Source organism: Gopherus evgoodei, chromosome 8 (assembly GCF_007399415.2).
Source record: "Gopherus evgoodei ecotype Sinaloan lineage chromosome 8, rGopEvg1_v1.p, whole genome shotgun sequence".
NCBI lineage: Eukaryota > Metazoa > Chordata > Testudines > Testudinidae > Gopherus > Gopherus evgoodei.
In genome coordinates this window covers 79,422,821-79,446,269 of record NC_044329.1, presented here as the reverse complement: position 1 = coordinate 79,446,269, position 23,449 = coordinate 79,422,821, and the positions used below count along the sequence as shown (strand labels likewise).

At 38.1% G+C, this 23,449-nt stretch overlaps 1 protein-coding gene across 4 annotated transcripts in view; it reads left to right on the top strand.

Annotated features, from left to right (window-relative positions):
- KIAA1107 (KIAA1107 ortholog) overlaps window positions 1-23,449 on the top strand; it is a 61,598-nt gene that overhangs the window by 13,153 nt on the left and 24,996 nt on the right. For all 4 annotated transcript variants that reach the window (XM_030572834.1, XM_030572833.1, XM_030572835.1 and 1 more), the window contains 4 exons: window positions 11,745-12,022; window positions 12,959-13,076; window positions 19,591-19,680; window positions 22,088-22,168. In XM_030572834.1, the coding sequence (XP_030428694.1) occupies window positions 11,745-12,022; window positions 12,959-13,076; window positions 19,591-19,680; window positions 22,088-22,168 (567 nt within the window). The remainder of the gene's footprint in view (window positions 1-11,744; window positions 12,023-12,958; window positions 13,077-19,590; window positions 19,681-22,087; window positions 22,169-23,449) is intronic.

The following is a 23,449-nucleotide window of genomic DNA, read 5'->3' as shown; positions in this document are numbered from 1 at the left end:
GAATTTCAGGGGAAATAAGTTCCCCATCATCTAAACTTAGCTGTATACCTAATAGGAAGCAACAATTTAATTCAGAATCCTGTCTATTTTGAGTCATTTCTAATGTGCCCATCACCTTAGTGCCTAGGGCCTGGTCTACACTAGAAAGTTGTACTAGCTTAGCTGTGTCAGTTAGAAGTATTACATTTTCCACACTTCTAACCAACTGGCAAAAGCCTTAGTGTAGATACAGTTATATACCAAAAAAGTCCTTTTGCTGTTACTGCTTCTTCCATTGCGGGAGCTGGTTTAAGCTATACCAGTAAACACCTTCTAGCAGAGATGCAACTTATACCAGTAAAAGAACTCTTGCTGGTATATCTATAACAGCAAACTCTTTTAAGTGTAGAAAAGGTAGGTTGACCAGATGTCCCAATTTTGGGGGCTTTTTCTTATATAGGCACCCATTACTCCCCACCCCCTGTCCTGGAATTTTTTTAAATTTTTTTAATACTTGCTATCTGGTCACCCTAAGAAAAAGCATATGTGTCACTTCAGAAGTGGTGCCTATCAGCAACTCCATGTTTGTGTCCCTACCTCCACCTCAGACCCCAAATTAACAGATATGCAAAAGAAATTAATCCTTTTTTTTAAAGTAAACTTGACTAAGCAAACTCCAGACACATCTTGTGTGGCTTTCTAATTTTTTTCTTTCATTTCATTTATCTTCTCAAACACACTCATTCTTATATACCCTCAGCACCCTCCTACTTAATTGAAATACAAAGGTTTTTTCTCAGCCTGGAAAGAAGTTCTCCCTGTTCCTTTTGATGGTGGTCTTCATCCATTTATCTTTTATCCTTGTTCTATCTTTTCTCCCTTGCTCCCTCCTTTTTCCTCTCTTAGATTTCTCTTGCTTACGTTTCTAGTGCTCATGTTCATTCAGATGCTCTGTTGTTAGTTTTATTAAATACCCAAGTTATTCTGAGGCACCTAAAGGGAATTTAAAAACCTAGAATTGATAAATGATGAAAATCCTTAATACCAAGTTGTTAACATTGTGAACAAATGCATTCTTCTTGCCTGCTCATATTACATTGAGTAATAACTTTTAGGGGCAACAGGTTTTAATAATATTTGGTTGTGTCCAGAACAGGTCCAAGTCCTGCCCTACTCTCTCCCTCCCCCACACCTACCTTGTAAGCCGATATATATATATATTTTTAAATAATGTAAAAATGTGAGGGCTGTGGGGGTGGGGCTTGGGGTGAGGGGTTTGGGCTGTGGTAGGGGGCTTAGGGCTAGGGCAGAGGGTTGGGGTGTGGGAGGGGTTGAGGCAGAGGGTTAGGGTGCAAGGGTGAGGGCTGCAGGATGGGGCTGGGGAGTTCACGGTGCAGGAGGGGCTCAGGGTTGGGGTGCAGTGGGGGGCTGAGGGCTCTGGCTGGGGGTGTAGGCTCAGGAGTGGAGCAGGGCCAGAGATGAATTTGGGGTGCATGCAGGCTGCCCCTGGCTGGGGCCAAAGAGGACTCCCCCCCACCACGCTGGCAGCAGCAAGCTCCAGGGGAGAGGCCCCTTTCCCTCCCCCCGGCAGCACACTCATCTCACACCACTGTCACTGCACATGCTCCTAGGGCCCCTCTTATGTCCAGGAAGCCCCCTCACCTCCCCTAGGGTGGGGGTAGGGCTACCATCACATGTGCGCCTCCACCCCTGCTGCTACCCCTCACTGGAGGTGAGGGATGGGGCTGCCCCTTGCCTAGTGTGGGGCAGGAGCAGTGACTGTGGGCAGGGGGACCCCCTGTGCTGGTGGAGGGTCCTGCCGGAAAAGGGAAGGGTCCATCCGTTCAAGGCAGTAGGGCAGGGGCTGGGTCAGCCTGCCCTGGCAGTAGTGGTTGGGGGGTGCTAGGACACTGTGGCAGCAGCTGATGCTGGAAGCTGGCAGGGCAGAGCAGAGCACAGAGGGAAGCTGCAGAGAGCAACAGCCCGCTGCCCAAGGTGCAGGGAGGGACACTTGGAGGAGATGCATGGGGGTCTCTCAGGGGAGAGACCTGGCCCCCAACATTGGTGGAACCAGGCCCCTGGACCCTGAATATAGCTGGAGCCTGGGCACCAGAGGCCCATATAACTTGATGCCCCTGATAACTTTGTAGTACACAAGGAAGAAAATTTTTTCTCTCCTATGCACTTTGAACACACATGATAAATACACCTCTACCCCGATATAATGCTGTCCTCGGGAGCCAAAAAATCTTAGCACATTATAGGTGAAACTGTGTTATATCGAACTTGCTTTGATCTGCCGGAGTGCACAGCCCTGCCCCCCCCCATCAGAATACTGCTTTACTGCATTATATCCGAATTCATGTTACATCGGGTGGTGGTATAGCAGGGTAAAGGTGCATTGCCCTGTGTCTTTTGCCCTATGATCTTGCTGCTTCATATCATTTGAGCATGACTTTATTGCCATATTGTTTGGTATTCATTCATATAGAGCTTAGAAAGAACTAGACTGATGTATTCTAGATACATGAAGTTCCTCTTCCCCCTTCCTTAAGCCTAAAATAGGTACCAAGAGACACTGACATTGTAATTAAGTTAACAAGCAATACATTTAGATGAAATACAAGGAAACTCTATTGACATTGTGACACTTCCTGCCATGGGTGTTTGAATCAGATACTGATGCTAGATGTTAAAGATATGGACCAGTGGTTTGATTTTTCTATGGCAAATGCTATGTTCTTATGGTTCTTCATCAGCCAGCGGAAGGGCACAAAATCTAGTACATTAATTGTAGGCAGCAACTCTCTCTGAAACGAAACTTTTGCCCCCTCTCATCATGGGCTATAGTTACCTGATCTTTTAAGTACTGTAGTCCTAGGACAGCTTGTCCTTTTGTAAAATCATCAGGCTCTAGCTACTGCTACTAATTTTGAGAGATTGCCCTATAGCATCATTCAGATTTCATTATCTTTCATCTACTCATATTGTACACATACCTCTTGAACTCACTGTTCATGCCTTTCCTAATCTTCCGTGTGCAGAGGAAAAAATAAAACCACCAAAAAGTGGAGTGTGTGTGTTAAAACTACAGGCCATTAGAATGATATTACAGAAGATGACAATTAGCTCTATTTTTGGATCTAGCTAACGTAGTCTTTTGCTGCACACATTTTGGAAAGGTAGTTGTAGCAAATACAGCACATCCAGAACTGCTTGTGAAAACTTGGACTTAAGAACTGAATATTTTAAAATAGCAGAAGTCCTAACTGACAATACCAGTTGAATACATTCTGGATTATAAATAAATTGTAACAATACTTTAAGAGATTTCCCATTTTCACGGTCATATTGGAGAACTTGTGCATAAGATGACTTTATTACTTAATTGCATATAACGTAATGACTATCAGCCACTAATAGGTTATTCTGAGAAAGAGGCATATCTGTTTGTTTTTAAACAAAATAAATCCTCCATTGATGTCCTTTAATATTATCAAAGCCAGTGCTTTAGAGATTCTGTTCATGTAGTATAGGTTTTTGTATTTCTCTTCCTGATGGTGATAGTTAACAATCCAGGCTATTCTAGGAGAGAATAATTTATATTGTTGGACCAGTTTGAGGAGACAGGAAAAGGGTTATAAGGAACACTGGGAGGTGGTGAGTCCCTCCTAGTCCGCATCCTCCCCTTCCAGCATATATTCAGCTACTTATCCAAGAGAGGTGCATCTTTTTTAATATTATCCATTCAAGTTACCCAAATATTAACTTGATGTTTACCTTGCGCAAGGGATTCTCTGAGGCTCTTGCACTGCAGCAATATTTCTGCTTCAATGCTGATCTCTCTTTCTCACTATTAGGATTGTACTGTGTTATGAACTGAGATAAGGAATCTGCAGTGCAGTACTAACTGGTGGTGGGTTATCACAACAGTGCTGCATGCTGTTGTCTATTGTTTCTAGTTTGTTTAGTTGGCATATGAACAGCCTAATCCTCTTGTTGTTACTGTTATATATACAAAAAGAGAAGCTGCATGGATCTCAACTGCTGTTTACTAACCTATTTGACTGCAAAAGAAATGATACAGAGCAGAGGCCATATTCTCCATAAGGTATAATAATTCAGAGGATCCCATCCAAATGGAGACTACAGATTACTTAGGGTGTGATTAAGCAGTCTGTCTGCTTTGTCTTTTGCAGTAAATGCTGGTAATAATTATTTTTCTTTTTCCCCTCCCTTGTTTTGGACTCTCAGTAGTTGTTTCAGAATGGCTAATGGTCACTTTTCTCAAGACTGTGAGATTATAAAATTATTATGAACTTTGTGTGTATTTTATATTTAATCATTGTCAAAATGTTATAAAAGCACAAGTGGAAAAGATCCTAAAATTAATTTGAATCTTCTGATATTATTGCTGAAAACATCCCTCTTGTCTTCCAAAATATCAACAAACAAAGTTAACAAACCTACTGCTTTATGAATGTGTGGTTTATAAACTTTGAAACAGGCAGTCTAACTCACTCAATTTTTACTGAATTATGGAAGTCAAACCACTATTGTAGACTGTGTTAATTGAATAATGGGGGGGGGATGAGAAATTTTCTGACATAAGAGGGAAAAAATGCATTTATTTTGACATGAAGTATAATGTGTTCTCAGAAGAGCAAGTTTAACAGAGCTCTACCTTAAAGAAGGGGAGAAATGTGAGAGGCTGTATGGAGCTCCAGCTTTGGGTTACTGCGAAGTGTCCAACACAAAAACTTTCATGTTTTTTCTCAATGAAAACAAACTTTTAAAATAAACAGCTTCTAAAAATGAGTGTAAATACCTTAAATGACAAGTGTGAACAGACTGCCAAATTTTGTAAAAATGAGAACATTTCTATTAGTTAGGAATTGCTTTTTTGCATGTAGGTTGATGTACAAGGAAAACATTTAGTCTGCTTCTCTTCCTTGTTAGAACTGTCTGTCTTACATGCTTACTTCATAAAAGAGAAATATTATTAAATGGATATAAACATTTGCAAAGGACGGAGTGTAATAGAGATTTGATGATAAAGCTTCGCATTTACTCATTTGTATTTGAAATACTCCCAATTTTTGTAGTGAAAGTTGAGGACGGAGCAGTATACATGTGAAGTTAAGATTTTGTTTGGGAAAATTCAATGAACCAATGGATTGTTGCAAAGATACTATAAGGAATCCATAGACTTGTAATAAAAATATCAAAGATGGACAGAAATCTTTCACTGGGAAAGTGCACTAGTGGTTGCTTAAGGGTCAGATCTTGCTCCCACTGGAATGAGTGGTATAATTCCCACTGATTTCATTGAGAACTGAACTCTGACCAAAGTAAGGAATAGAAGCAGCTGATGCTTCATTGTGTCTGGTGAGAAGGAATTTGAAGAAAGTCTGACTCCTTATGACAAGCGATCTTCTGAGCTGCAAACGCTGGCCAGTGGCTCCTTTTAGTGTAGCAAGGTGTAAAGGACACAGCAAATTATAGGATTGGCTTTGATTGCCAGCTAGATCACCTGGTCAAGAGTGAGTTGGGCCTAATCCACACTAGAAGAAGTTTGCCGGTGTAGTCGTTTCTGCAAACTTCCTAGTATAGATTCAGCCTATACTAGTGTGTAAAAAAAAAAAAAAAAAAAAAAAAAAAAAAAAAAAAAGGTTTTGCTGGTTTAGCTTACACTGGGTCACCAAGTGAAATAAACTATACTGCAAAAAAGCACATTTATGTTTGTATAATCACATCTACACTAGGACTTTTACTGACATAGAAATGACTTTAAAAAAACCGTCACTCTTCACTGATGTTACTATACTGGTAAAAGTTGTGTAGAGCTGGCCTTCATCTTAGCACATAGTCATAACTTACAAGGTTTAATGTGTTGCAATAAGCGTAAACATGAAGCATTCTGGAGCGGTTATGGACAGCATTTCAATATCAATATAACTACTTTCTGGAGTAGTGGGAGTCATAAGTTCTGTTTTTGCTCTCCACAGTCCCTAGTGAAAACAATAGTGCACAAGACTGTAAAACTTGTAAATAAAGGAAATAGGATCTATACTGTGTCTGTGTCCACTTATTTTGTCTCCCAAGAAAATAATCTACTTCTGGGATCCAAACGTTTGTGGCCACTTAGAAGTTGTGACAGTATCTTTTACAGTGTGTCAGTATTTCACTGTCACAGCAAAGTGGTAGAAATCATCCACTTCATAGCAGACGTATCCTTTACAGATACGTTATAGATTTGTGTTCTGATAGCTTCTTGCTGTTCATATACTTTACAAAGAAATGAAATATGCTTACTTTGACTTATCAGTTTATTTAAATACATTATTTATCCTGAAACCTGAATTTAAAATAGAATTAACTGTCTTCTGAAAGTACTATTCTGCCTAAATTAAGCCTCAGACACATTTTTTACGATTTTCAAGTTTGGTTTTGTACTCAGATTAGAAAGCCTTCTGCAGCTTCCTACTCGGCCTTTTGAGGTCTCAATCATTGAGCCTATTGAACAAAGGGAAGTGAAATGGTGGTGAAGAACTCTAGGACCACGAATGTCTGAAGATTCTTTCACAAAAAGAGTGGATTTGAATTGGTGCTGTTGGCTTCCCCACCTGCAGACCATTATCTAGCAAAGGCATAGTTATAACTTCATGCAAGAGAAGACAGAAGTTGTTTAGAAGAGCTCATAGGCACAAATTAAAACATTCACCTCAACCATTCTAAGTTAGCCATTGCAGCAATAGGGGAGAAACAATTATCTCAGAGAAAAATGTATATTCTGATTGCAAGTACATTATATGAATAAGAGAAATGTATACTTGCTGCTCTCCAAAAACTAAGTTATTCAGTATAATGTTTCTCAGAAACACGAGTGATACAGCTCAGTTCAGTATCTAACAATCTAGGCTTGGGCATTTATCAAGAAATCTTATTATTCTTGTTAGCGAGGGTCATAGTCTCAAAATTAATGCAATCAAAAAAATCACTGTTTTAATTATATTCTACCTGTTTCCTAATCGCAAGAAAACCAGACAAACTGAGGCATATGTGTGACCTATAAGACATAGACTAATTCTCTTAAAAGACAAAGTGCAACCCTTGAACTGAGTAACTTAAAACAAACAACCCAAAACCTCTGCTCAGGCAGGGACAGGAACTGACTTCTTTCTCATTTACACTAAGATATTTTTATTAATTTCCATGGAATCACTCCTGATGCTCATTTAGTGTATGAACCAAATGGGTCCCTTTGTGCTGTAAGATGTAACATATCTGTGGCATGTTGTACATTATACAGTTAAGTCAACCATAAGCTACCTTCGTTTTCCTAGCCTGTGGAAGCATCTTCACTTAGAATTGGCCTCTGCCGACGTAAGTGCTTCCCTATGCCAATTTAGTAACACCATCTCCCCAAGTAGTGTAGAGTCATGGTTGATGTAATTAGGTTGACATAGTGTCAGTGTGGACACTGCATTGCTTACGGCAACTATTACTGGTTTTCAGGAGCCTTCCTACAGTGCCCCTCGCTGACAGTATAGTCATATAAGTTCTCCTAGTGAAGACGTGCATTGCCAACACATAGAACCAGGTGGGAACATGCACACAGATGATTTAATAAGTGTGGTGGCAACATAATTTTGTAGTGTAGACATGGCCTACATTTAAAAAGTGCAATACCAATTAGTTTATCACTATTATTCTGTCTCTTATGGCCTACAGCAAGTATTTTTAGGGGTGGGACAAAGTCATTGCGATTTCATTGTACTTGTGCTTGAGATCTTGTCAGCCCTTCAAGTGATTATCAAGACTTTTAGTTGTCAACATAGCCTAGCTCAGGGAAGAAGAACTTCATATCCTTCTTAATTTAGATGACTGACTGTTAAAAGCAGATGGTAATTCGCAGGCAGAAGTCTCTACACAAACGTTTCAGATTTTTCTGGGATTATATGATAAACATATACAAGTTTCATCTGACTCCAACCCACAGTTTAAAATGTCTGGAGGTCATTTTCAGATCAGATTTAGAGTGTTTGTGCCACCAAGGAGAATGTACATTCTTTAACACACTTATCAATCCATGTATAGAGCCAAACAAGCGCTTCTGAGATGGGTTGGGTTTTTTATTTTATTTTATTTTTAGAACCTTCTGAAAGGATTTAGCCGTAGTGCCCTTGCTAATGGAAGGAAATGCTTCCTTAGGATGAGTTTAAATTAATTAAAAAAAACAAACAAACTGACTTTACGAAACCCTAATCATATGTCAGTTTTGTTTACATTGGTGCTTGAAAATAATTCCTTTCCCTAATATGAGGTTTTACGCCTACTTTTCCCTCAAAGTGCATCTGATCAGTTATCTGTGATACCTGTGTATCTCCAATTCAAGTAACTTGTGCTACACAAACCTTCCAGGAAATAATTTTGACCACAATGAGCATTATGCAGCCCACACTCTTACACGAGCACCCTCAAAGAACAGAAAGCAAAGCACTGTTTAATGGTCTTAAGAGCTGGCAAATTGAGAGAACTGGTTGATTATCAATAATGTATGGAACTCTGAGGATGGATCAACCTCAAGTTCTGTCTTTAATAATACTTAAACATGAGGTAAATCAGCCAAAAGTATGGCCTACTATACTGTAGTGTTTTAAAACAAGTTATTACACAGTTGCTGTGTTTGGCTGAATTGGGACAGTAAAGATTTCCAGTCAGAGCATGGAAATTCACTGTTGGGAACCTGTTTTTTTTTGTCTTTGTTGCACAGAAGAAATATTGGAATTCTTTGACAGCTGTATTAAGATGATGAATCAGCCATGACAATGGTAAAGGAGGTGCAGCATAAGGGCCTTGACTACCCATTTGCCTACTGACTAGACTAAGGAACAATACATCTCTCATCTGAACAGAAAAGGTTTTGTTAATTTGACAGTTTGTACAAAGCAGTTCAAACACACACTGCATAACACACTGCATATCTGATTCTTCTTTTTCAGATGTGTATCTTTTGAATAAAGGATTTTACAAAGGTATCTTTGCTACAGGAGGACTTCGAAAGATCCTGGAGTGCATGAGAAAAACGATTAGTGGTTTGGTGTCCTCTTACACAGGGCAAGAGATTGGAAACAGTAGGCTTTCCCCTCCTGAACAGAACAGCTAAAGGGACTGAGAGTCAAAATTTGTGAAAGATATAGTGAAAGCTGATTAGTCCCTGCAAGTAATCTAAGAACCAAGGGACCCTCCATGATACTAGAGGGCAATAAATATAGATCCTATACAAATAAATGCTCTGAGGTACATAGCCAGGAATTCAATAGATTGGCTGCTGTGGCTGGATTTTCAAAACGCTAAATTGACTAAAAGTTTAATAACTCTGGCAAGAAAACGTGAGTAATTATATTTCATTCTTCAGGGTGTGAGGTGCTTCATACATCTTCAGGGTGCATGAATGAATTTATTTTATCCCCAGATACATTGCCCAAATGATCAGATGTATTAGGACTATGTGTTTGCAATTGCTGTAGGTAGGATGATAAAATAATGACCTCGTATGGTTTAGCAATTACTCTGTTTCAAATTATTTCTCCTCTTTTTGTACATTATATTTATACTTCCCATGTATGTCACTGGTGAGTAAATCTAGGAAAACTGTAACTATCAATACATCATAATAAGGGAAGAGTTTAAGTTTTGGCGATTTCCTTTGTACTATAACCCTAATTGAGGCTCCTCTCCTCCACCTTTCAATTTCAAAACTGGTGAGTCTGACTAGTGAGCAATATTCTTTGTTCAAATAACCTTGAAATTTGATTAAATCTGTTTAAGATACAGGAGAGAAGAATTTTCAAACCGTGGTGATTAATGTTTCTTATTGTTTGTTTGCCAAATCCTAGCTACAAATTCTTTTTTTTTAACATAACTTTTATATGAGGCTTATTTGGAAAGCTGTTGGATAGATGTAGTCACGGAATCATACCTCAGATGTAGAAAAGTAAATTTCTTAAGACAGCATCATGGAATCCAAAATTCCAAAAGATCATTGGGGTTCTGCTCTTTTGAGCTCCTAGGCTGTACTGAAGCAGAGACCTTGATGCAGAGCTGTAGATATTAGGATCTGGATAGGACAGAGTGCTGGGGATATATATGGAAGTTAAAGACCTTCTCCTCTTGTAGAGGTGCAAGACATCCAGCTGTAATTCTGCGAAGTCGGAACAAAGCTCAATGGTATTCCATTGGAAGTTGCCAGCTCCTCACCGTCAACTCTAGGCCTGGCATTCTTTGAAGTACAGTATGCAGGTTTCTTAGGCTGCTTCCACTCTTCTTTCCATCCCAACCCAAAGATGGAAAGCCCTGTAAATATTGGGAGCTTCAGAGTTTAGGAACTCTGCAAGCACCATGAGGTATGAAGATTTTAAAAATCCATGGGGGGGAAGGGCTTGGAGTTGTACTGATCTTTAAAAGGTCTTCACTGTAACCTCAACTTATCCAGACACATGCTCCCTTAATGCTAGCTGCTCCCAGTACCAGTTTGCTTCCTCCATCTTCTTTCCTTCTCTGCAGCTTCTCATTTTTTCTTGACTGACATGTATCCTAATAAAAATGTATGGAGTTGTCAGAAGGTGAAGCTACTCCACTCAGACATAGGAAAAGGCCTATGTCTAAAGACCTAGGAAGAGTTGTTTTCAATCTCCTCTAGCTTGCCAAGGACCAGGCTATACACAGTCTGCAGAAAAATTTACTTAATTCCAGATTAGACAAATATATTTATTTGTCTAGTAGTCACAAAAATCCCACTTGCCCCAGAGCGAGTGATGTTTAAACACAAAGTAAACATATCTATAAATATGCATCTCCTGAGCCCAGATATGTACTTCTAGCTTTCAAATGAAACTAGCAAAGCTTACTGTATCTAGCAATGTTGAAGATATGTGTATGAAACCCAACTGTACAAGTAAAGTATCTCAGCTATGCATTTTGTTAAACTATAAAGTCCTTCATCTGAAAGTAGTACATCTTACAAAGTAAGTTTGAAGGGAAAATGGAAGGCTGATATTGTAAGAGGGAGGTTTTTGTGTGATTTTTATTAACTGAGTATTTACATACATTTGGTTTTCTTTGAAGTAAAATTTTATACTAAATTTCTGACTTTCTAATCATTTGTGTTTTAGTAATTACAGTGTTCCTTAATCTTTTTACTTTTCAGTTTTATAAATGTAATGATGAGACTAACATGAGTGAGTGAATTTTATTGTTGGTTCTGCTAAGCTGCACAAATAAATCAGCCATCCTTAATATTGGCTATTAAGAGTGGCCTGTTTGTACTGTAGGGGTCTGTTATTGCTAGTGGATGATAGGGATATACAGGAGATACGGAGTGGTCTTAAATTTTCTTTTAAAGATTTTTTTCTCCCTGCAGCAAAGAAAATAAGTTACCAAGGAATGTTAGAAAAAGAAATGCAGTGCTACAGCCTGGCATTCTGGTAGTAAATTACACTATATGCTGATACTCTTTTGAAGGCTGCAGTAGTGCAGGGCTCTAGAAATATTTCAACACTTATTTTCACAGGTTTTGCACATTTTCAAGTACTCTTAATTACAATTTTTTTATATTCAGTATACAATTCAAAAGTAACTGTTTTCTTTATATTTTCTTTATATAAGCCTTGTTAAGCATAATATATAAATATGTTTTCAAGCTGTTATTTTGGAACATTTGTAAAATTACATGAGTAAACTTCAGTGTCATCTTCTTCTAGGGTTGTATATTCGTCTGATAAAAACATTAGGGAAATCGAGGAAGAGGCTCTGAGGAAAAGAGTACTGGAGCCCAGACAAACACAGGAAAATGAAAGCCTTACATCTGGTAGTCTTCAGAACACTCAAATATCAGGTGTAAAATGCATTGGAAGTGAAACAACGTCTGTTAATCAGCATTTTCTGGACGGAGCCATAGAAAGAGAATTTGTTTGTTCACCTCATACTGAAGATGAAATTCTAGAAGCCAGTCATGCTGAAGGCAATGTAACTAAGCCAGGTGAAGTTACAATTGTGTGTGGATTTTGCTAGTTACCTAAACACCAGTGTAGGTTTGTTCAAAAATTGTGGGTAAAGTTCATGGTTATTGCACTAACAAGACCAAGATGAATATTCTTTGCTTTGGCCCAGATCATTCCCTCATGCCCTGAGTAAATGTGTGCTCCATAGGGAGCATACAGGAATGTGGTAGAAACTGTATCCCTTGCACTCATACTGCTACAGAATGAAAATTTAGCAACACACCCTGAGGAAGAGGAGCATTTCAGTTAGTGCATTTGCATTGGTGCCAATGCCTCTTCTGAGCTACAGCAGATGTAAGCCCAGGCCCCTTTGATCCAGTGCTTCCATAGTGGGTGGTCCCTCTTTTTCTTAACTGCAGGGAACTTCATTTGTTCCACTGCGTTTCATGTACATGTAGTGAGTTGGGGGGCAGAGCCAACTCAGTTCCATATAGTCGTGCAAGTGGGGAAATGTAAAAATATCCATTTTTCATTTTGTGAGGAGTTGACAGCCTTTTTCTCTGATGGCAGAAGTGAACTTAAACTTCTTCAGAGACCAGTCTCCTTGAAACTGTATGTATGGTTTGTATAGAAAAGGGAACAAACAGCATATATCTTCACGTACAGCAATAACAGTAGTACTTCTCTTCCATTGAGCTCCAAGTGCCAAGGGCTGGTAGAACTCCCAATATCTCAGTTAAGAGTAACACACACAATTTATTCCCCACTACTAGTAAGTTTGTCTGAAAAGGCTTTCATCACATGTGCATTTCAGAAGAAATAAACTATCTCATGTGAAAGCTGTAGGATGGATATAAAATATGTTCTCTTCAGTATGATAGATCCTTTGTTTCAGATGCCTGAAATTGTTTGCAATTTCAAAGTAATCTAGTATAAATTGGAAGAAATAAATAACTCTTTTCTCCCATTTACAGGTAATTCTGAACTAGAAACCGCATCTGGGTTAGGAGGAGACTTAATGATGCTCTACAAGAAATGTTGTTGTCCAGATATTAATATTTGGATAGAAGGCAACCAGTTTCAAGCTCACAGGTATTTAAATAAGTAATGAATTTAGAATGTAAACTATTTCACCAGCAATCCTTTCTGTATAAAACACAGTTAATGCTACCTAGCTGTGTTGCTCTACCACAGTGTTTCCCAAACTTGGGACGCTGCTTGTGTAGGGAAAGCCCCTGACGGACCGGGCTGGTTCGTGTACCTGTTGCGTCTGCAGGTCTGGCCGATCGCGGCTACCACTGGTCGCAGTTCGCTGCTCCAGGCCAATGGGAGCTGTGGGAAGTGGCGTGGACCGAGGGACGTACTGGCCACCGCTTCCAGCAGCTCCCATTGGCCTGGAGCAGCGAATCGCAGCCAGTGGGAGCGGCGATCGGCCGGAACTGTGGATGTGGCAGGTAAATGAACTGGCCCGGCCCGCCAGGGGCTTTCCCTACACAAGCAGCGTCCCAGGTTTGGGAAACACTGCTCTACAGGTTTAATATAATAAAGTATTCTTAACATGATGTCTTTATATTGTTTTGTACTGTTAGAACTACTATAATGGCTCTGCTAGTTTCACCACAGAGACCGGTAGTATTTTTCTAGTAACTGAAGTGCTTCCTTGTGATTACAGCTGTCGTTCTTGTGATAACTTTAAGTCTTGAGAGAAAATATAATGTGCTTTTAATATTGTAGCTCTGTGTTTTTTACTTTAGGTGCGTTCTAGAATAAATTAAAGTAGAATTAGGCTGCAATATATTTATTGCAATAAAACCAGTTAAAGAAAACTAAATACAGCACACTTGCAACTTGAAATCCTGTAAACAAATCTATCCTGTCAAAATAAATAAATAAAACTACAAGTCAGTTGATAATAATTAATTCCTCATAAAACTAGCCCAAATAAACAGAAACCTCGCTGGATGGAAAGGAAAGATCTTTGGTGTCCTGAAGATTCCATGTCCATTTTTTTCCTCCCCTTGCTACCTGTCCACAAGAGAACAGTGACCACTTCAGTGAAGCAGAGGTGAATGTTGTTTCCTTGTCTCAAGAGATTTACCAGCCCTTGGTAACCCAGAAATCATCACTCTACTTAAGAACCATTTAGGACTCTCATGTTGCAGTTGATAAAGCTGAGATAGCAATTCTCTCCTGTTTTCAGTCAATTTATAACTTTCTGGAGAAAAATATCAAGCTGTAGCCACTGGACTCTCTCCCTGCAGTTGATTGTTAATTGCACACAAATTGGGAAATCCCTGGTTAGGTTAGGTTAGATTCTCTATGGTGGGTTCCAGTTTTCTGCTGTTGGTTTTGATGTAGGAAGCTAGAAGAGAGCTAATTGGCTTGTTTTAGAAAGCCACAACCTCCATGCACATTCCTGAGCTTTCCTTATAGCAAGAGGCTGCAGAGAAATGGAGGAAGCATAAGAGACATGAAAACTAAGGTCAGATCTATCATAGGGAGATCTAGCTCTTTGATGGCCCCATTACAAGGCCAGAATGGTGCAGAAGGGTTGCTGGAATGACATGCATCCGATGAAGTAGGTATTCACACACGAAAGCTCATGCTCCAATACGTCTGTTAGTCTATAAGGTGCCACAGGACTCTTTGCTGCTTTCTTCGAATGATATAGAAATTATGGCCGATGCACTCGGAGCAACCTGAGTTCTGGAAGATGTGAACGTAAAGCTATGTCTGCACTGCACACCACTGGCAGCAGCATGAACGTATGTGTAGCTACGTGCTGCAATGAAAAGCAAGCTGTGTTCACACTGCAATGTATAGATGCATGTGTCAGTGAAAGGGGTAAGCTGGAGCTTTTCTCCATTGCCTCCTGTCAGAGCCTCTCCCTGCTGCTGAAGTCTTTCACTGTAAAGGGGAAAGACTGGCAGTTCCCTGAGGAAGAGAAGTGGCTCACTCATAGGGAGCTGCTGGAGCTTCCCTGCTGCTGGAGCCTTTCCCTGCTGTGTGGGGAAAAACTTGGGCAACAGGACACTACACTGCCAAAGATAGTAGTGTAGATGGGGGAGGCACTGCTTGAGCATGTAGAGTACATACCCACAGGTTCAGGTGTCTTTATGCACCTAAGCAGTGTCTCATCATTTACACTGCTATTCATTACCCATGCTGGGAGAGGCATTCAGTGTAGATATATCCTAAAAGTTATTGAGTTAGGAACCCCAAATTTGTTAGATTATCTACCATCATATAATATCTGTGTAGAACACTATGGGCCAAGTGTTTCCCTTGATTATGCAGTCAGCTCATTGTGTTGCACTCCACCTATTGGTCAAAGCTTCCTTTATTTAAATAGAAAACTTCTCTCTATATGGGTTTTTACATTTTTGATGCATTACTTTTTTCCAGTGTACAAGTAAAGAGTAGTAAAGTGAACAAGATGACTTTCTGAGTATTCATCTTTCTCATAGGTATTTGAAAAAGCCAATAATCAGGCAGTCTCTATCTCTTCTGATTTGTCCTGAAGGCAAGCATAAATCCAGATAATATTTTTCAGCTTTGAAATAGTTTTCCATTTTGCTTGCATTTCATTAATATTTTACATATATAATTGAGAGAGTTAGGATAGAGGAAAAAAGTCTTGTTTTCGGAAAATCCATTTAATGTAGCAAGTCAGATTATTTTATTTACTACAGAAGATATGGGAATGTGGTAGGGGGGTTTTGTTTTGTTTTTCTTTTGGGGGTTTTTAAAGTAATGTTGGATGCTGCATATCTGAAATGATGTTTATGTTGGTTGCTTCTCTTTGGATGAAGTAGAACTGAGAAAAAGACATGTTCTCAGTTTCACAGAGAAATAGAAATTTTAATGCAAGAAGGAATTCTCCTCTTCTCCCCCCCCCCCCAAAAAAACAAAACAAAACAAAACAAAAACCATCTGCAAGAGCTGTCTCAGTTCAGGCCATTATCTTGCTGAGAGCAATGTATCTAGTCTAGGCAACATCAGAAAATATGGCAGTGCATCATATCAGCAGAGAAGTGGAAAACTAGGACTTTCTGAAACAAACACAAGAAAATTGGCTGATTGTTTCAGTATCACATAGAGATTTGAACAGTAGAGGGTGTCTTAAAGTGAGTCAGGGAAAGGCAACTTTGGGTATAATTGCAGTGTAGATAGCAGTGAGTTTTATTTATCATCCCAGATTATGAAAAGTGATATCCTCAAACTGCAGGCAATTTCAAGGCCCATCCTGCAATCTTTACTCATGAGAGTATTCCTTACTCACTCAGGTAGTCCCATTAACTTCAATGGACTGTTTGTTTTGAGTAAGGAATACTATTTAAGAGAGGGTTACAAAATTAGGTCCCAAATACTGCAAGAGAACTGCCATTTGGTTGTTGTCCCTAGTGACTTGTATACTTCAGACTGAACAAATAACTCTGCTATGTGGCTCAGATCATAGCAGCAGGAAACCAAGGGCAAGTTTAGTTTCTGCATCTGGAACACATCTGGAACCTATGCAAATGTACATTGTAAAGCATCCAAGAGACACCAGTGTAGCATGTTTAGCTAACATCATAATGCTACTTTTTCACTGGGAAGCTATCTTACTTAACATGCATTATTTAAATGTTCAGTATCATACAAAACAGAGCTTAACCTTACAGCTTATCTGTTCCTGCTCATTGCTGAAGCTTGTTTGGAGGGGAACTGACAAAAACAAAGACAATATATTTAGCTTGCAGGAGAGTAAATGGAGAAGGTCACATGATCAGAATTCACTTTCACATGCTCGGGGCTGTTTTGATCTATTGCAGCATCCTTGTCGGATTTAGGGGTTGACCTATCTAATTCAGATTAGCAGGATACCAGGAAAGCTTAAATATTGCTGGCCGGCTTGTGAGAGGAATAGAAGAGAGATTCTAGATTGGACATGTGGGAGAAGAAAGAAACGATTTGAGAGAGATACCTATATATAAACTGACAGGGGAAGAGAAAGCAAATTGTATGCTGCTTCTTTCTTTATCCTGTACAAGAACAAGAGTGCTTTCATTATAATTTAAAAGTCAACAAATTACAATGTATATGAAAGGAAATACCATTCTTATATAGTGTGTAACCTACTGCATTTTCTGCAAAAAGATGTAACTGAAGCAAAGTAACTTTCAAATTTGAAGCTTAATGTCAAACTATAAGAAATAGTGAATGAGAAAATCATCTGCAATTATACTAGCTAAGATAAAATGTATAAAAGCTAGTCCTTCAGTGTATTCCCTAATCGTGAGTTGGGATGAGGAAGCAATTTCCACTTGCTTATCGCTTGCTCACTCTTTCTGCCTCTCTACTCCCATTCAAATAATCTAGTATAGCACAGCTAATTATATCATGGGGCTTTTTATACTTTTCTCTGAAGCAAGTGGCATTACTAGAGATGGGATATTGAATTGGATGAATGATTTGGTTTGCTTTATGGGAGGGAGAGGAATAAATCAAACATGCTGTTTTACTCCCTATTTTGCTTCTGAGCCTGGGAATATAGGCTATTATAGACTAGAAGGAAATAAATTAGGGCTGTCAATTAATCACAGTTAAATCACACAATTAACTAAAAACAATTGTGATTTTTTTTGCAGTTCTAATTGCACTGTTAAACAACAGAATACCAAAAGAAATTTATTAAACATTTTGAGATGGTTTTTCTACATTTTCAAATATATTGATTTCAGTTACAACACAGAATACAAAGTGCACAGTGCTCACTTTATTTTTTATTACAAATATTTATAAAAATATAAGCAAAAGAAATAGTATTTTTCAGTTCACTTCATACAAGTGCTATAGTGCCCTCTCTTTATCGTAAAAATGCAACTTACAAAGGTAGATTTTTTTTGTTGCAGCTGCATAACTGCTCTCAAATACAAAACAATGTAAAACTTTAGAGCTGACAAGTCCGCTCAGCCTTACTTCTTGTTCAGCCAATAGCTAAGGCAAGCAAGTTTGTTTACATATACGGGAGATAATGCTGCCCACTTCTTATTTACAGTGTCAACAGAAAATGAGACCAGGCGAATTCTCATGACTCTTTTGTAGCCAGAAATGCTAAGCATTCATACGCCCCTTCATGCTTCAGCCACCATTCCAGAGGACATGCTTCCACGCTGATGATGCTCGTTTAAAAAAAAAAAAAAAAAGAATGTGTTAATTAAATTTGTGACTATACTCCTTAGGGGAGAATTGTACATCTCCTGCTCTGTTTTACCCACATTCTGCCACATACAGTAACTCCACACTTAACGTCCTCTCGCTTAACGTTGTTTCGAAGTTGCGTCGCTTCTCCATTAGGGAACATGCTTGTTTAAAGTTGTGCAGTGCTCCCTTATAATGTCGTTTGGCTGACTTTCCAAGGGAGCATCGCACAAGTTCCTCTTCTCCGCTTCCCCCACCCCCAAACAGCTGTTTGGCAGGGATTAGGATTTTCTGGAAGGGAGTGAGCAGGGAAGCTGCTCCCCCCGTCTCCCCCGGAAGGCAGGGCCACCCGAACACAGGGGCTTTAGGGGCTGAAGGGCCCTGGGCTAAGGCGGCCCCAGGGCGAACACCTGTTCTCACTTTCAGATGATGCTGTAAATAAGAAGCAGGCAGCATTATCTCCTGCTGAACAAAAAGTAGGATTGAGTGGAGTTGTAGGCTCTAAAGTTTTACATGGTTTTATTTTTGAATGCAGTTATTGTTTTGTACATAATTCTACATTTGTAAGTTCTACTTTCTTGATAAGTGATTGCAGCAGAGTACTTGTGCTATATGAATTGAAAAATGCTGTTTTTTATTTTTACAGTGCAAATATTTGTAATCAAACATAAATATAAAATGAGCACTGTATACTTTGTATTCTGTGTTGTAATTGAAATCAATATATTTGAAAATGTAGAAAACATCCAAAAATATTTAAATAAATGGTATTTTATTATTAACAGCACAATTAATCATGATTAATTTTTTTAATTGCTTGACAGCCTGAAAATTAGAGTATAGTTCTTCTCATGTGTTCATGTAGAAAGCACACCCCATTTTGCTGGAATACTAATATATCAGAATAGACTGAAACTTACCTTTTTGCTAGGAGGCGGGTAGTTACTCTCGAGTGACTGAAGTTTTAGCTATATCTTTCATAAATATTTCTTTGTTAAAATCAGTATACTATAAGTATGGGCAAGAGGTCCAGAACATAACTGTCCGAAGTATTATATAAATAATTTGAATTTAGTGTTATGCTGTAATATAATAAAAGCTGCAAACTTGTGTCTTTGAAAAATCTATTCCACTTTCTCTTTTGGAGGAATGGGTAAGTCTTGCAGCAATTGATTTCTTCTGTTTACGTGAATACTAAAGGTGTACTAGAAACTAGCTTTAACTGAGAACTTTCAGAGTATTAGTTTTCTTCATTATTATAACATTGTGAGATTAGTTGCCAAAGATATTGGGAGAAAAAGATATGCAGTGCACAGATACCTTGATGTGTAAGGGCAAAGATCTGAATCAATCTCATCCAAGTTTTGTCTTGTAATAAACATCATTTCACTAGATAAAAATATTTACTTTTTTCCCTCCTCAGGGCCATTTTATGTGCCAGATCTAGTTACTTTGCTGCTATGCTGAGTGGAAATTGGGCTGAAAGCTCCCAAGAGCACATCACTCTTCAAGGGTAAGCATAGTTTTTGCAAGCCATAGGGGGGCAAAGGTAGGCAATTTAAAATCACTGTAAATATGCAGCAACCATGCTGCATACAAAGCAATTCATAGTAATCTGCTGTGATACTTTTTTTCTTCAATTTAATAAATTTCTGGAGTAGTATTTTGACTTGGCTAGTAGAATACAGTGGTTTTGATGTTTCTCTTAAATTTATCAGTTGGGGGGAGAAAAGGGGAGCATTCATCAACCTCATCCTTTTCCATAATCCACATTTTAGTGTTCCACAGCCTACATGAAGGTTTTTTCTCTCCTCTTCTATTTAACCTCACTGATGCCACAAAAATGTGCCCTGTACAGCTGAGCTGTCTCACAAATTTTCATAGCTCTTTAGGATGCACATTTAGGATATCAAAACAAATCAGCTATTCAGTTTGTAGGTCACTTCAGGATCATTGTACACTAGGAAATTGAATCATGGCTGGAAATATTTTGTCCACAAGTGCTCAGAACAATATTGGTGCTAGTTTATAGCAAATAAAACTCTTCTTGAGTCTTATTACATATTGTATGGATGAATGAAGGACTTTGGTGTCTCTGGGGATGTCGATTCTGTTCCTTTCAACGCCTCAAAAATTTCATATAAAATTTCCATTAAATATTAATAACTGTTATCATATAATATGTAATACTGCATTACAAAGTGTACCTAATGTACACTAACCCTAATGCCCTGTAAACTAATGGCAACTAATATGGCATTCAGGTCATGCAGACCCACTTTTCTTTACAAAGAACCATGTACATTCTAGAGTGTTAAAACATGTATACACTTTGTCTTGATATAAAATGGTATGATCGAGCAATCCTCCCCTAGTTTTTCCTCATTTTAAATTTCCTATTTTAATAACATTTCTGTGACATCATGAAAGGTTTTGTTTTTACTCTTTTTATTTTTTTAAAACCACTAAAGCAGTTTATATATTTCTCAGTTGTGCTATATAGTGAATTTAAAAAAAAAAAATCAAACGACGAAGTGTTGTTTTTGTACCTTGCCTGCATCCTACCCTCAGTAATTGATCTCCATCTTTCTGAATAGCTGAGGAATTTGTCATTATTTTTCAGTAAAGACTTCCTCCTGAATATTGTTAATTTTTTTTACAAGCATGTTTTAAGTCTAAATAATATCTTGTGGTTTCCAGGTATTAAGAGCTAACTAGAGCCATTATTGTACTGCTACTACCTTTTCAAGTTCAGTGCTCTGCTTTGTGCAGATTTTCCTGCTGTCTTTATAAACACTTATGAATATGTGCATATGGCTTATTCTGAAATAATAAAAATGCTGCTTAAGATAACAGCTGTCAAGACAGCAGGGAAACCTTTTCTTGCTGTTTTTATGGCTATCCTGTGTGCTAATGCAGAGAGAGACAACTGTGTTGATTTTGCTGCTTAGCATGTTGCAACCAATTTTGTTCTTTGTTTTTAGTCATCACTGTCTGTTGCTTCAACATGTTTAATGTTTTAAGAGGTCTCTTATTAACGTGTGAGTAGTTCCCATTTACACTAATGGCCATGGCACCTGTGTGTTTTGGGAATTAGACTTTAAGATTAGGATTAATACAATAATGTAATTATTCTGAAAATTGTGTTCACCAGTATAAATTCTGCTTCCATTGACTTTGATGGTAAAACTCCCATTATCTACAATGGTGGAAGATCAAGCCCATAGAAATGTTCTAAATATGTTGAGATCTGACTTCTTACTATTACAGTGCAAATGACAATACATTTTTATAAAAAGTAAAGTTTAAATACACTCTTAGATTTAAGAAATCCGTAACAGTAAATTATTTATTAAACGTATACAGTTAACACACAAAATGGAGTGTTGTCTAGTGATATATTTTAAGATGATGAAAATATCTTGCTTGCACACACATCAGTAAAATAATCTTTCATTTAGAGAACAACTATAAATCTCAGTATCAAGTAATTTTAGCCTGGTTATAACTTTAATCGGAAATGCTTGCATTATGAAGCTTTAGTTGGACTACTCATATTAGTGATGTTACTCACAAGCTGAAGTGCAATAGATTAAACTTGGAAACTGCTTTAATTTTTTTGTAGCAGTGTTAGTCCCAGGATATTAGACAGACAAGTTGGGTGAGGTTATATATTTAATTGGACCTGAAGAAGAGCTCTGTGTAAGCTTGAAAGCTTGTCTCTCTCACCAACAGAAGTTGGTCCAATAAAAGATATTACCTCATCAATCTTGTCTCTTTAATTTTATTCATTTCCTTTCCATAATTTTTCATAGTATTACCAGATGATACATCAACCTTCTGAACCATTTTATAAAATATCAACAATAGATTTTATTTTGAACATGTCTCTTGTAGTAATTTTCCTTTCTATTTTGCAGCATAAACCATGTAGAAATGAATGTCCTATTGTATTTTATATATGGAGGAATGCTGGACTTCCCAAACAAAGCTGATGCTGGGTATATGTCAAGTTTTATTATTTTTAATTGCACTTCATGCCTATTCTGCTTTTTCTCAGTTCAGATTCAAATGGAAAATGCATCTTGTAGTATAAATAAGACAAAGGTATCAAATGTAATGATAATTGCACTTAAGCATATTTTGAGGAAATTCCAAAAATAATATAATTTTTAGATCGTGTTGTTTTATTCAGCAGCTACTGGAAAAGTTGGACCAGCAGCTCTCTAGAAAATTATTAGGAGAAAAATGTTTGGAAAACAAACAGTATAGCCGTTTATGCTAAAATAATTTGACACTTTGTGCTGTACATTCTGTTTTTTACTCAGCTTTTAGAACAATATGAACAAAGTGAGATGATACTTTGTAACAAATATTTAGAATGTAATATTTTGAAAGAACTTTTTGAATTAGTGAGATGTCCTGCTGTTTGTAAAATAATAGATCCACAGAAAATAGTTGAACAGTTACATGAAACACTTGCAGGCAATCTTTTTTTAAAATGATTGGTCTAAACCCTCTCCCCAGTGTATAGCTGGTGGAAACAACCCTACGGAAATCTGTAGATGTTGGGAATGGTATAGAACTCATCCATTAAGGTAGCAGGCTGCATTGGAGCCACTCCATAACTGCTAATTCAGCCATTGCATGTTCCCTGACTGTATCCAGCCAAGGAGGTTTTGGCATCTGCAAAATCATGGATGCACTGGGCCCACTCCCAAAATATTCCTCGCTGGTTGTACCAATTGGAGCTGTTGTGTATAGCTCACGGTGTGCAAGTGTACACACACTCTGGGTTGTTTTCCTATGTCATCTGCTCTCCCCCAATTCTTTTCTGTAGAATTGCACTAGTTCTGTTATTCACGGGATTCCGTGTCTGTTAAATTGTACAATATTATAGCATCAGGATCGCAAACCAGTCAATGAGAGTTTTGAAATTTTCGTTGTAATCTGTTATATAGAAGCTCTTCTTAAGTGTTCTAGTAGATGTCAAGAACATAATTTCTGAATAGTGAAAATCATTTGTTGTTCAAAGCTTATTCCCCCAAGATGACATGGAATTGTATTTAAAATGTCCCCTACAAATCCTTGCCTGGAATGGGCCATATCCTAGAGGTATTTAATTATTTTACAAAATTAGTAGTTTTACTATGCTTTTCTGTTATTTGGAAGTGACTCTCATCACTGATGTAATTCTCAGATGCTAGACTACATAACCCATAACATCATATATAACCCTTGTAATGGGCAGCCATGAAATGCTTAAATCATCCTCCTTCAGC